Below are 15,077 nucleotides of genomic sequence, written 5' to 3'. Positions count from 1 at the left end.
GGCTAGCCCTATCGGGCCATCAGGCTTATCGGGTTCGGGCTCATCGGACTAATTTATTTATCAGGCTAACCCGTTCGGGCTATAGCCCTGTCGGTTTCGGGTTTTTTCGGTCTAGCCCGTCGGGTTCGTGCCCGATTGACATCCATTTGGGAAACAGGAATTAGGCCATTAAACTCAAATAACACCCAAATAAGCCATTGAACTTGGTAAAAAGAGCAATTAAGTCACTAAACCCGTAAAAAAAGAGCAATTAACTTTTTTAACAGGTTAACTCTAGGTTAAAGTACGAATAAGTCACTGAACTATCTAGGAAACATCAACTAAGCCATGAAACTCAAATAACTCTCAAATAAGCCACTTTTTTTAAAAACTTTTTTTTATGAGTTAATTTCATTTTATGCTCTAAATTTATAAGTAACATTTTAATTTTAGTCATTTTTTATCCGAACATCCTTATTTTTTTTTTAATGAGTTATGGCCAAATGTTTATTTAATCAAATAAAAAAATTAAAAAATTAAAAAAAATTAATTTGCCAGTGGGCGAAATGCGAACTAATTCGCCCAGAGACTAGTTTAATTTTAATTATTTTTTCTACTTTTCTTTTATTTATATCAGTCCCCTGGACGAATTAGTTCGCAACTCGCCCACGGACAAATTATTTATTTTTTTAAATTTTAAATTTTTTTTATTTGATTAAATAAATATTTGGCCATAACTCATTAAAAAAAATAAATAAATAAGGATGTTCAGATAAAAAATGACTAAAACTGGAATGTCACCTACAAATTTTGGGTAAAAAATGAAATTAACTCATAAAAAAAAGAGAAAAAAAGTGGCTTATTTGTACTTTAACATGAAGTTAACCTGTTAAAAATGTTAATTGCTCTTTTTTACGGGTTTAGTCGTTTAATTGCTCTTTTTTACCAAGTTCAGTGACTTATTTGGGGGTTATTTGAGTTCGATGACCTAATTGTTTTTTCTCAAATAGTACGATGGTTTATTTTTACTTTATCCCTTTGTTTAATATGCAGAGTTTACATTTGTTTTAGAATAAAAATATTGAATGTGTTAAGTTTGATTTAACCTTATTTATGTGTTTTTGTTGCACCATCTTATGTACTATGAAGTGAGCTTTGAGCCTTGAAGGTAAGTATAGCTACTTACATTACAAAGGAGATAAGGTAAGTATAAAATTGATATTTGTTATGAAATGTTATACATATATAAAAAATTTTGAAATACGTCTATAGTATATTGTAGTGTAGACATAAATTACTAGTGTAAAGTGTAAACCCCTCCTCCCAACCTCTCTGCCGGACTATAACTCCAGCCGGCTAAACTCTCCCCGTTCCGGCGTTCGATTCGAGTGAAGAAGGAAATTGAAGGCTTCAGATTTGAATATATTTCAATTGCTTTTCATTTGAGAAATTTATCGCAAGAGATTTAGCTCTTACCCAGAACTAAACGGGGCTTCAGTTTCTGGCGAAGGGTTAATGGAGAAAGGCAGTGGCCGTTGCATTTACGACGCCGTGTCATCGAATTCTGCAATCCTTCTCTTTGTTGGTGTCGTGACGATCGTTATAATTCGTGTTCTTTTTGTTATGTACCGGAGCACTAAGCCACTTCGACCCGAATCACCGCGACCCCTCTGCACACTCATTGTATTGGGTTCAGGTGTGAATTGGTTCTGTGAAGTTTGAATGTGCACCGTTTATTTGATTGTTCTAACTTTTGGGCTTTAATTTTGATGCAGGTGGTCACACGGCAGAAATGATGAACTTGTTGTTTGCACTTGAAGAAGATAGATTTAAGCCTAGGTTTTACATTGCTGCTACAACTGATAATATGAGTCTCCAAAAGGCACGAGTATTTGAGGACTCTTTAGTTCAGAAGGTATCTTGCATCTTTCCAATAGATTTCATGCCTTTATTCCCATTATATGTTTTTTGAAATGCTTTTCTCATGTTGTATATATATGTTGGAAACTGCTGTGAGGTCTGTTAGATTTGTTTGTGTTCATAATCTACCAAATATGTTGTGTATTAGAGTGTAAATTTTAGAATATATTTCTTCATTAGTTTTGGGCTTTCTCTAATTTTTAGGTTTTAAAGAGAAGAATTTAGATAAATAATTATAAAAAACTATTATGCTACTACTTTTGTTTGTACACTTTGAAATGTGAAATTTTCCCAGAGGTTATAAATTTTGGTTAGTCAATTTCCTTTTATAAAGAATAAAGCATCCCACAGAAGTCTGCCTCCGTAGCCCATCCTTATTTCTAGTTGGTTTATCTTTAATCTAGTTTCGGTAGATATAAGGATTATCTGTTGTTGTAGGCAGGGACTGAGGTGGTTGGAACAGCTCAGTTCATGCAGATATATCGAAGCCGAGAGGTTGGTCAATCATACATAACCTCAGTTGCTACAACCTTAATCGCTATCGCTCATGGATTGTGGTTAATGATCAAAATTAGACCTGAAGTGGTATGAAAGACATACTTATTATGTTCCCCTTGATTCCTGAAGTTGTTTGAAAGATTAATATTCTTTGCCCTTCACTTCAAATCATATTTTGGGAATTTATGTACCAAAAATTCATTTTGCAGATTCTCTGTAATGGCCCTGGAACTTGTATACCCATATGTGTAATTGCATTTTTCTTAAAGGTATGCTTATTTTTCACAGTAACTTTCCGTCTTGCCTACTATGATTTGATCTACAGGTGCAATTAGTTAGTTACAGGTGAAATCACATAACAATTTTTTTTTTAAAAATAAAATAGAGTTGACATAATTTTTCCTTAGGACGGTTAAGCTCGGAAGTCAGAACTGAGATGTTGCTGTGCATTTATAGACTATAATTGAAACCTTTAACTATGATCTCAAAAAAATTAATTGCACATATAATATTGTCATTAGTGATACAAGATTAAGAAACAATAGAAGATCTATTGATAACTTTTAAATATTAGAATATTAGAATATTTCTTCCTTGTTAAACCACAGAAGAATATCTGTATTTACTTCAGAGGAAGACACAATATTATTATGAATTCTATTTCCTGCATTTCTATATCCAATTCAATAACTCCCTCCAAAAATGATTAGTGAGGAGAGTTCTGCATTTTCACAACTATTTTCTCTCTTTATAAGTAGTGATATTTAGTATTTATCTAGACGTTCTCTCTCCGTTTTGTTTTGTATAGGTACTTGGAATCAGGTGGTCATCTATATTTTATGTTGAGAGTATTGCAAGAGTGAAAAGGCTTTCTTTGAGTGGTTTGCTCCTTTACAAATTACACATGATTGATCAATTATTTGTTCAATGGCCACAATTAAAAAGCAAATATCCTCGAGTTCATTATGTGGGTCGTCTTATGTGACTGCTCTATGGCAATAGTGAGTTTGCAAAACTTTGATGTTGATCTTATTTCTCATTCTCCTAGCTCTTTTAAAAATTTCGGGTTGACATTAAAGATTATTTGTTTCAGAAAAGGTTGTCAGAGGCATGGTTGTAACCAGAAAATTTGACCACATGTATCTTCATAGTACTATATTCAAAGGGAAAATAGAGTAATACCTCATTTTTTTGTAAGGTTACACTTTTTTTTTTGTTGTTGTTGTAAATACATTTACATGTGTTATACAAATGGCTTTGGGTATGAACAGATTACATTTCCTTGCCTAGCCTAGTGCAGGCGTGCAGCTGAATTATTCTGTGATTTACTAATTTAGGTGGCTCGTATGAACACTCGGAAAGTAGAGCTTAGAAACTCAAGAAATGGAGATTTCTGTTTCTTTTATAAACTTGCATAGATTGGGAGAATCAACTTCATGTTTTTTCTTGATTTCTGTCGAGATGCAATAAGATTCAGGTTATGAATTGATTGAAATTTTGTGCTTGTTTCTGATATGCTTCTTCAGTCCTTGCTTTCGGTGTAATAGTCATCTTTAAGGGTTTAATTAGATGTTGGAACGCATTTCTTCTTTTATGATGTTAGTAGGCATGAATTTAGCTCTCCTTTTTGTGTGTATGTGGACAGCTTTCATGTGTGTGCAGGATGGTTTGTATGAGTTTCTAAGCTCTGCATTTACAAGTTTTCAAAAGAGCTGAGCCACCTGAATTACAGAGGAGGGGGTTTAAACCAATAGTTGGCTTTTATAAATATTGACCCAGTGGAATTATGTCATACTTTGTGTATGGTCAAAGGCTCTTGATTTTGGTATTTTTTTATGGGCTCAAAAGGTGTGGAAAAAAGGCAAATTATATCATGGACCATGGTGCATTATTATAATACTGTAGAATTAATCATAATTTATTATTATAATATTGTAGGTCCATAATCAGGTGCGAACTGATCTTAACATGTGAACCTGTGAACTTCTGAAGGATTGCACCACACTTGCTATATGATTGCACCGCACCCGGATACCCCATGCATGTCTGGGAGTCATAGCGGTCCAATCATATAGTAGTTGCGGTGCAATCCTTCATAAGTTCGCAGGTCCACAAATTAAGGTTGTCTCCCACTTGATTATGATTCTAATATTGTAAGCTTATTATAACAATTTTGTAGGTTTATTAAGATGACATCAATATACATATTATTATTTACACTTTTTTTTTTAATTTTTTATATAAATAAAACCAATATTACAAAATATATTGTTAACAATACCTCATTAAGATCTTTTGAGTGAATACTCTTGTTTTGTAACTGGTGGCCTCGGGGATGTTACACTTATATTGCTGTAATTGGAGACTGGTTGACATTAGAAAGATGAGAACCCTGTGATGCTTACTAATCCCAAACACATTTGAGCTTTCCAACAGAGGAGATCCATGTATTATGTATATACTGCAAATGGCATTCATAAATTTAGAGGCCATATTTACAGCTTTCAAAAAAAAAAAAAAAAAAAAGAGGCCATATTTACTAAAAAACAATTTAGCATTACTTTAACCGCAAATTTTACTGTGGACCACAGTCTACAATGCATTGTAGTTCAGGCATCAAAACGGTGTTGTTTCTTTTAATGAAAATAAACGGCACCCGTTTTGTGCCGTTCTGCAAAAAGTAACGATGTGCGTATAACATATTCAGTTTCATTTTATATAGACTACAGTTTTCTTTCAATACAACTACAGTTTCTTTTCAATACAACTACAGTTTCATTCGACAATATACACTCAAATATGTGAAATTGTTATTTAATTTCATTTTATATACACTATAGTTTCATTATAATTTCATTACAACACAAGTACAAGGGCCCTTGAAGTTGGGGATTCTGCCTTTTGGGGCAAGTTAATTCTATTGAACACATAATATATAAGCATAAATGTGCAGTCTTAAATTTTTAGTTGAACCGAAATACATCCTTCAATTAATTCATTACAAAGTATGATAGCCCCCAATCATCTAATCAATTACAAGTTGAATCAACTAAACTAATATCATTGGCTGATCCTGGCATCACCATGGAAAGAGAACAATAACAAAAACACTCAAATCCAAGATCCCAAAACCACTCCGCTCATCTTATTACATAGCACTGTCTGGAAGATATTATGTTGACATCATTCCATTCACTTTAAGAATCAAAACCAGTCACTGAAGCTTCATCATAATTCAATTGTTAATTTGTTATAATTCCATTGCTCTCTACCTCTTAGATCATAGTGTTGAGTTCTGCTGTAATCAACTCAATGACACTCAGTTTGACTAATTCCTAGCACCAAATGCTATAGTGATCAAGATAATGATTGATACTCTTTTAGTGCCCATAGATTGTTGCACTGGTATGAAACTGAGAGAGCATATAAGCAGTACAAAACATGATAAGCAGCACAACTGTACACCTGAACTGGGCGTTCATAATCTTCCATTCTTCCACACTTCACCGCATATTTTACATAACTCTGCTATAAGTCTACAACATAAATTTACCAATGGGAGTTAGCACTTAGGATCAAAGATGTGTACTGGACACGGGAGCATTCAATTCAAGCCACAGACCCTTGCGATTATGTCCATAAAATGAGATGACAACATAAGACTGAAACCAAATGTGGATATCAAGTTATTCAACAATGAATCAAACTCCCTTACTGCATTTTACTTAATCTTGCACTTCAATAAGCTCATTGACCAGGTAGTTCATAAACAGGTTAACAATCATGGAGCATATTCAAAGTACACAGCGGTTGATCAATGGCCTGTTTGGTTCACAGAATGAATTTTAAGCGAATAGGAATGCTATTTCATAGGAAATTGAATAGGTAAGAAATAGAATAATAATTGTATATTCTATTGTTTGGTTCGCTGAAGAAATAGAATTTAGTAATGTTATTCCAGTTGGTTTAAGGAATAGAAATGGAATATGCTTTTTTAAGACATAAATACCCCTTATACAAAATATTATTATTATTATAACAAAATTGGGAGTAAAGTATCAAGAACTCAAGAATAGCCTAATACCCAGGGGCCTGGAAATCTGGAATACATATTAGGGAATAGCTCATCCCAATAACAATATTCCTGGGAATAAAAAGTATTACCAAATGAAATAAGCCTATTCCTGGGAATGTTATTAGATTTGAGGACTATTCCATGAACAAAAGGGCTGTTTTGGAGTATCATATAAACACAAAAGTAACTTGGTAATAAACCAAATTTGACACAAACAGATCAAAAGTTTCGAGCTTTCACTTATTAGATGGTATAGTTTAATCAATTCATTTATACAGCCAAACACCTATTTACTTGTCAAGATATCATAACTATAAAATCTCAAAATGTGAGGAAAGTTACCTACAAATAACTGTGGCATGAAAAAGCTTCAATCTTTACCCCTTAGAATTCACAGCTGCTCACATCAAGAAGCTTCAACAATGCCATGGCTTTGCTCCTCCCCTTGTCGCTTCCATTCTCCGCCACTTCAATAATCCCATCCACTGCGCCTAAAACCAGTCCCCGAATGCTCTCGGTGACCTCTTTCCCACTGCATTGCACCAAATTCAATAGTGCAGAAACCGCGTTCTCTTTGGTCCGATTGCTTGATCCGGTGGAATTATCCAGCAAATCCACCAAGACTCCGACGCCGGAAACCTTTCTGAAGGCCTCCCAGCTCTCCTCGCACCCTGCAATTTGGGCGATCACGGCGGTGACGTCTTCTAGAATCCCTACCCTACCGTCCTTGCACACCAGCGAGAACAGCGCCGGGACGGCCCCGAGCTCGATGATTTGGGACCGATTAAGAGGGTAGAGCGCGATCCCGAAAAGCGCCTTGAGCGCGTCCTTGATTGACCTAGAAGCGGAATTAGGGTTTCTCGCGATGTCGATTAGGCCGAAGACGATATCCCGCTTGTGGCCGATGATGGGGCGGTAGTCCTCCACGGTGAGGAGGCTAAAGATGGCGGAGGCGGCGCACTGGGCGGTGAAGGCGGAGCTAGGGTTTCGGAGGGCGTGTGAGAGCGCGTCGAGGAGTCCGCGCGTGGATATCAGCGCATCCTTGGATGAGATCGAGAGGTTGTGCAAGGCGGCGGTGGCGTTCTCCTGGCAATCTTTATCGGAGGAATAGAGCGATTCCGCTAGGTAAGGGATCGCGCCGGCGTCGGCGATCAACGGCCGGCTCTCGGCGTCGTTCTTGGAAATGATTCGCAGCTCGCAGATGGCTTCCGTCCGGCTCCGCTCCGAAACTGAACTCAATTTCGTCACGAGATTCTTCACAGCCCGGCTTTTCACCTCCATTTCCACACCTTATTCCTGCTCGATATGTTCTTCTCTTCTGCTCTGCTGCATATACTATGAGAAATTGGGAATCGCACGCGCGATATCCTCTGAATATATGACTGCGCGCGTGTATGTTCGTATATAAACAATGCAAAGCAAACATTATCCGTATTGGTATTTGGTAGATAGACGGGAAACTCGACTTTTCTTCAGAGTTGGCGTACGGAGGTTTCACAGTCCCCAAAAGTCAAAACGACATTTTCGTCGCAGCTGAAAAGGAAATCCATCTTCCCCCTCTACGAAATGCTTTTTTCCGACCAAATCAAACACAATTCTACATTACTCCTAAATTTTACCTCTTTCACTTTTATTTCATGACGTGGTAAATAAAGATTGAATATTTTCATCATGACGTGGTAAATAAAGATTGAATATTTTCATCATGTGAATTCTAGAAAAAGTGTCTACATAAAATATTTAGGCAAACTATTATGTGAACTACAGTGCTATGTGGACCATATATACTAAAAGTACATTATTTGTGTAATGAACTCTATACAAAATAATATACTTTTGGTATTTAAATAATATATTTTTATTCGGATACAATATACATTTTTAATATATTAAAAGTATATGTTATTTGTGTACTGAATGTACATTATTTGATAGTATGATCCACACAGTAATGATTGAAGGATTTGTGAAAGGGAGTAAAAGTTGAGTGTAAGAAGTGGAATCCAGGTAGGCTATGTTTGGCAAATCTACCTGAAAAGATAGCTGAAAAACTATAAGCTAGAAGCTGAAATTTAAAAAGTTGTTAAGCTAGTTGTTGTGCTTTAAAAGTATTTGTTAAAATTAACTTTTTGATAAGTTGATAAATGTAAATAAACTTATTTAAATTTATGAAGATCTCCTTTTTAGTCTTTTTGCATTTATCAGCTTATCAAAAGGCTAATTTTATCAAACACTTTTAAGCATATCACTAACTTAACAGCTCTTCAATTTTTAACTTTTAGCTTATAGTTTTTCAGCTTTCAGCTACCTTTTTAGTTAGATTTGCCAAACATAGCCATTATAGTCATGTTTATTCTTAAACTTTTAATTTAATCACTCGTGATCTTTCAACTTTTAAATTTAACCAACTATTATCATTCTGTTAGTTTAAGTAACGAAAATATTACGAGTAATGTTGATTAAAAACTTGAAAGTTGAAGGACCATGTATACTTAAATTTGAAAGATAAATGACTATGACGAGTTAAATTAAAACTTTAGGACTAAACGTGACGATATCACTATACTCGGATGATCACAACTGGTATTAGCGTACTCTTCTACATCACAATTTTATTAATTTATGAAAAAAAATATGGGAAAGACAACTTCTCTGTTATACAATTCAAAATTTTTAATATATATATATATATATATATATATTAGTGCGTACTCGCACCCATTTCTAATATGAGATAAAAGCTACCTAAAAAGCATTCTTAACTCAAATATGTACATCTTGATAACCAATTTCTCATTCACTCATTATTTAATTTGAGTATGTAATACTTTAAATTAAGTATTTCACTTAAGAAAACTCAAATCCACTTTGACATGATTAAAATCAAAGTGAATCTCACTAAAAAAACTGCACCATAAAATATCACTTTAAGTGTCAATTTCACCCAATTTTTCTAACAGTAACACTTTGTGGTATATATATTATTGCATCATTAAAATAATGAAGACTTAAACTCAATAAATAAATATTTAATAAGTTGCTACTTCTCATAACTTTTAAATATGAAAATCATATTTTATTTACACAACGAACAAACATGCACTAAGGATATCCTTATTCCTGCAAGTGTATCACTTTCAAAAGTAAGTTTCACATCAACGTAATCAATTTTAAAATTACTTCACTATTTTATCTACATCTTGCAATACGCTATCACTTTTTAAAAACGGTCCACCTTCCCATCACAATTATAAATTCATATATTTTCTAATAAATAAATACATATAATAACAATAAAATATTTTTTTTTATAAGAAAGGCTTAATGCATTAAATCATCAGAAAGCAATTGAACAAGATAAAGGGGAGGGGTATCAACCCATTCCCCGCAACCTGACACAGAAACGGCTTCCCGAGCAACAAAATGGGCAGCACGATTTGCAGATCGTTTCACAAAATGGAAACAATAAAATATTTTTAAAAATAGCTTTTGCTGTCATATTTGGCAGTAAAAATAGTGGATTGAATGCTTGCAACCCACTTAGGCAATAAAGATAATAATTTTTTTGTTGTAACGTGACCTAGCAAGTGATAAACTTGATGGGTTGAGGTTAGCGTAACTGCGTAAGTAACAGTAATTTGTAATGCATTGATATTATATAAAATTATTTTAAAATAAAATACAACGAAACAATTATTTTAATGAATTGACAGTACGTAATTTCTCCTTAGCAGAAGAAGTTATTATTAATTATTTTTTATAAGTTTATTGATGAATGAGATATTATTTGGTCTAGTAAAAGGCAAAATAGTCTTATATATACATGGAGTATTATTTAAGAAATAAAACAGACAAATCTTATCATGAGGTGAGGAAACTTCATACTTCTCCCACAAAAATAACAATTAATTAATACTATTAAAAAAATAAATAAATAAAGTCTTCTTGATTGTTGGTCAGTTGTTTGTGGCATACCGTGTACGCCTGAGCAGCTAATGTAAGCATTTTGAGCAACTTCTCTTATTTTTTCTGTTTATATTGTGATTTTTGAACATTCAATTGTTGTTTCAATGTTTCTTATTATGTTTACACAAGAGCAGAGTTTATTAAGTGTACACTCTCAGTTAAAGGTTATAAATTTCTTTCATCACCTAAAAAATTAAATTAAATGTGAAAAGTTAAATAATAATGACATAAATTAAATAGTCATAGAGTAAGATTAAAAGTGAAATTTTTATTTGTATTAAATATAATATATAAAAAAGTAATTAAAAAAAATAACGAACGTATGAAAGATGGAGTGGATTGAAGTGTGAAAAGAATCGTTGAAAGTATCCAAGTTTTCTGGTTATAAAAAATGATGAAGTATGAATGAAATTGGAGAAGTTGTTGAAGGCATTAATTAATTATTAAGTATAGCCTAATTGGTCAATAGCTTCAGCTCGGTTCATGAATAATGATCAAAGAGGTCAACATGATATGGGAGTTGTGTCACGCGGTTTAAGTATTTTAAGCAGTAGATTTACCCCACAAGTTTTTAAGTATTATCTTTAAATGTCATTAATAAAAACTAGTATTTTCGCCCGTGCGTTGCACGGAATGGATTTGCTATAACATTTTAAGAATATTTGGATCGATATACAATTATATAAATTATAACATCAAATATTATATAGCGCAATTGATGAAATTTGTTGGACCGATTATGTTTTCTAATGTTTTTCTTACTTGAATTAGAGCAAATAATTGTCCAATTACCCATACGATGCGCAAATAAATTTTTTATTATATATTTAGATAATAAAAATAAAGATAAAATTATAAAAAAAAATTAATATTGAACATGTAGATTTATTTGATTATAAGATTAGTGCAAAAGTATTACTCAATTAATTGAATAATATATGACTTGTTTGTCTACAATTATCTTAAAAAGATCAATAGGTAATATGACTTATGTAATTATATTATTACTAAAATAAATATGGGAAAAATTAGAAATAATTTAATTATAATTATTATAAAAATGAATTTAACGACCAATGTTTAGTTTAATTATCATAATAATTATTAGGCAATTATTAATAGTCAATTACACTAATATATGTGCAATTATACTTTTATAATTTAAGTATATGCATGTTCACTGTATCGCATTTAGTTTTTTCTTTCTCCTCGATATTTGAATGAATTAATTGTAACTATTATAAATAATCTAACAACCCATGTTTAATTAATTTTTTTAAAGTTTAAATAATTTAAAGTTTTCAAAAAGGAAAGTGTAATTAAATTTTTTAAAAGTTTTTTAAAAATACTTTTCAGGCAATTAGTAATGTCCGTTTCCTTTCCAATTTGCCTAATTTCCATTTCTTTTTTCGTTAGAATCTTATATTTTCAATCAATTAGTAAAATCAGTTTTCTTTTCCATTTTATCTTTACTATTGTTTGGACTGGAATTTCACAAAGGATTATTTTATATTTATTAATAGTAGTATAGATAAGTATTTGAATTATTATTATTGGTGTAAATAATAATTAATAAATTATTTTTTGGGTAAATCAACGTTTTAGTCCCTCAAATGTTGCCAAACTGTCAATGTTGCCCTTTAACTCGTTAATCATCGATTTAGTCCCTGGAAATAAGTGTTTTTGGTCACTTAACTCCATCCGGCCAATTTCCGGCGAGGGCTCCGATTTAGCAGGGTTAAATTTGTCATTTTCCAAATCGGTGACTTATTTCCGGGTTGAAAAATATTTCGGTGAAACCAAGAACTTTAACGACGTCGTTTCCCAGTACTTTAACACCGCCAGCAAAATCGATGATAATCTTTTCATCAGGCTTATGCTGCATGTCAAACCCCCGCCGGGCAGCCAAAACGACACCGTTACAGCAATCTTCGTTGGATTATTCCTCGGAGATTCAACCACGCTTATCTCAACCCTAAATTCCCAATTCCCGACCTTAGGACTAACCCCCTCAGATTGCACCGAGATGGGCAGGCTTCCAGTTTATTCCGGCGAAACCCGAAACATTACTGAACAGAACCCCTGACAAATCCAGTTTATTCCGGCGAAAATCCGATTACCTTCAAAACCCCATCCCAAAGAACTCACTAAACTCTATATGCCAAAAACTTCTAGAACTGGGCAGCACAGGCCTAACATTCAACCCATACGGCGGAAAAATGGCGGAAATCCCGTCGAACCAAACGGCGTTCCCCCACCGCGCCGGAATCCTGTTCAAGATCCAGTACGCCGTGAACTGGAATGAAAAAGGGGCGGCGGCGGACCAGAAGTACAGCTCGCAGATAAGCGATCTCCATAGCTTCATGACGCCTTTCGTTTCGAGTAATCCGAGGCAAGCATTCCTCAATTACAGAGACATCGACGTCGGAATTAATCACCATGGGGCTCATAGCTACGAGGAAGGGAAGGTTTATGGGGAGAGAGATTTCATGGGGAATTTTGAGAGGTTGGTGACGATGAAGAGCAGGGTGGATTCCTTGGCCTAAGAAAGAAGGCTAGTAACTTCCCTTATTCATAGGGGCATTTCTATCGAGTACCCCATAATTTCTTTCGGTATGAACAAAGCATTTCAACTCGGAATTAAACCTTAATTTAATCGAATCTTTGTCACCCGATCTTGGTCGGATTGAAATTAAAATAATATATTAAATAGGAAATGACATATTTAACCCTGCTAAATCGGAGCCCTCGCCGGAAATTGGCCGGATGGAGTTAAGTGACCAAAAACACTTATCTCTAAGGACTAAATCGATGATTAACGAGTTAAAGGGCAACACTGACAGTTTGGCAACATTTGAGGGACTAAAACGTTGATTTACCCTTATTTTTTCTTATAAAATTAGGCCGAATTTGTTTTCATTATTCTCACAATTATAATGATTTAATTATTCTCATAATTTGGTAAATAAAATTTTGTTACCAATTAAACTTTATTAATTTTTTTACCAATTCATTAATAATATTAGTTTGTGCAGTATAGAACACATCTAGAACAAAATTTTTAAAAAAAATTACCAATTAGCTTATTGATATCCACTCCTCTAGAGCCTTTAAAGATCCAAAATCTTTGAATTTGAACATGTGTTTGTAAATGGATGCAAGTTCCCTAAGGAAGATCATGAAATTTAAAAAACCAAGCAAAAAGCTAAAAAAACTCAAAAAAAAAAAAAAAACAAAAACAAAAGGCAGCATACTAACAACATAAAAAATGCATAACAATAAATACAAAATAAAGCAATATGACCAAACATGACCATGATTTTATTCCTATTAAATAAAACAATATACAATTGAGCAATATTAAATAAAACAATATCTTGACCGCAGCAATATAATTTGCAGATTTGAAAGTGAACAGGTCTGGAATAATTGCACTGCGTTATGCGTTTCTCTTTTAAAGTTCACAATATAGGATTAGGGATTTATATAAGGTTGTATCTTATTACGATAGAATTGTAGTATGATAGGAATTGTAATATAGAATTGTAGTACGATAGGAATTGTAATATAGAATTGTAGTACGATAGGAATTGTAATATAGAATTGTAGTACGATAGGAATTGTAATATAGAATTGTAGTACGATAGGAATTGTAATGTAGAATTGTGATACAATAGGAATTGTAATGTAGAATTGTACAACGAATAGGAAAATAGGAAATAATCGCATCCTAAATATTGTAGGACTGTTTTGGGAGGGAAGCTTAAAGTGAGGATTTTGTTTTTATATATAGTAGTCTTATTACGATAGAATTGTAGTATGATAGGAATTGTAATGTAGAATTGTGATACAATAGGAATTGTAATGTAGAATTGTACAATGAATAGGAAAATAGTAAATAATCGCATCCTAAATATTGTATGAGTGTTTTGGGCGGGAAGCTTAAAGTGAGGATTTTGCTTTTATATATAATATAGATTAAATCAAGTAGGGTAGGGTTTGGAGCAATACTTTTTTTTTCAAACTTTATCCATGTAACTAACTAAGATGTTAATGCAGACGAATTTGGAGTAATACTTCTTGAAGGAGACGGTAGTTTTATAGCTGCAACCAATGGACCAATCATCTGTAGTTAAGACCCCTGTCGAGCAGAGGTCATGATGTGTCGTGAGGCCCTCTCTTGACTTAAGGACATGAATTATACCAAGATTTGTTTGGAATCAGACTGTCGTAACATTGTAGAGGCCATCTCGAGATATAAAAATGACCTTTCATGGATACAATGGCCTTATTCTAGAGCAATGCAATAGACTACTTAGTTTATTTCATAAATTTATTTAACGTTTTATTCCTCGTTCAGTGAACCAGCTAGCCCATGCACTGGCTAGCTGGCTCTTAGTCTAACCGACATACTTGGATTGATAACCCTCCGCTTTGTATGCAACATTTATTAAGTTAATAATATGTGATTTTCCTTTCAATAAAAATTAAGTAATTTCACTTTTAGTCATTAACTATTATGACATTTCCATATTTAAGTATGCACTTTTTATTATGCTTCACAAGTGAAGCAACTGAGAACTACTTCTCCAGAGAGTTAAATACATTTATAATAATTATAAAAAAAAAAAAAAGCAAA

The 15,077-nt window shown here is 33.3% G+C and overlaps 2 protein-coding genes across 4 annotated transcripts; one reads left to right on the top strand and one right to left on the bottom strand.

Annotated features, from left to right (window-relative positions):
* The first annotated feature begins 1,263 nt into the window (after positions 1-1,263).
* Positions 1,264-3,892, top strand: LOC116028835 (UDP-N-acetylglucosamine transferase subunit ALG14 homolog). Of its 2 annotated transcripts, XM_031270664.1 has the most exons (6): positions 1,264-1,675; positions 1,755-1,894; positions 2,338-2,484; positions 2,607-2,666; positions 3,206-3,398; positions 3,491-3,892. In XM_031270664.1, exons 1-5 carry the CDS (start codon positions 1,495-1,497, stop codon positions 3,380-3,382), a joined length of 705 nt encoding a protein of 234 aa, XP_031126524.1. In that variant the 5' UTR covers positions 1,264-1,494; the 3' UTR covers positions 3,383-3,398; positions 3,491-3,892. The 2 variants fall into 2 exon arrangements, with proteins under 2 accessions (XP_031126524.1, XP_031126523.1); XM_031270663.1 differs by having other exon boundaries at positions 1,265-1,675; positions 3,206-3,829.
* Positions 3,893-5,312: 1,420 nt separating this feature from the next.
* LOC116030336 (U-box domain-containing protein 2) lies at positions 5,313-8,016 on the bottom strand. 2 transcript variants are annotated; one of them, XM_031272564.1, is made up of 2 exons: positions 6,819-8,016; positions 5,313-5,933 (listed from the first exon to the last, which is right to left on the bottom strand). In XM_031272564.1, the coding sequence occupies exon 1, from the start codon at positions 7,751-7,753 to the stop codon at positions 6,857-6,859; it is 897 nt and encodes a 298-aa protein (XP_031128424.1). In that variant the 5' UTR covers positions 7,754-8,016; the 3' UTR covers positions 5,313-5,933; positions 6,819-6,856. The 2 variants fall into 2 exon arrangements, with proteins under 2 accessions (XP_031128424.1, XP_031128423.1); XM_031272563.1 differs by having other exon boundaries at positions 6,815-8,015.
* Between the last annotated feature and the right edge of the window lie 7,061 nt (positions 8,017-15,077).

Source organism: Ipomoea triloba, chromosome 9, assembly GCF_003576645.1.
Source record: "Ipomoea triloba cultivar NCNSP0323 chromosome 9, ASM357664v1".
NCBI classification, from domain to species: Eukaryota; Viridiplantae; Streptophyta; class Magnoliopsida; order Solanales; family Convolvulaceae; genus Ipomoea; species Ipomoea triloba.
The sequence above is the reverse complement of the archived record's forward strand: the minus strand, read 5'-3'. Positions and strand labels throughout refer to the sequence as shown.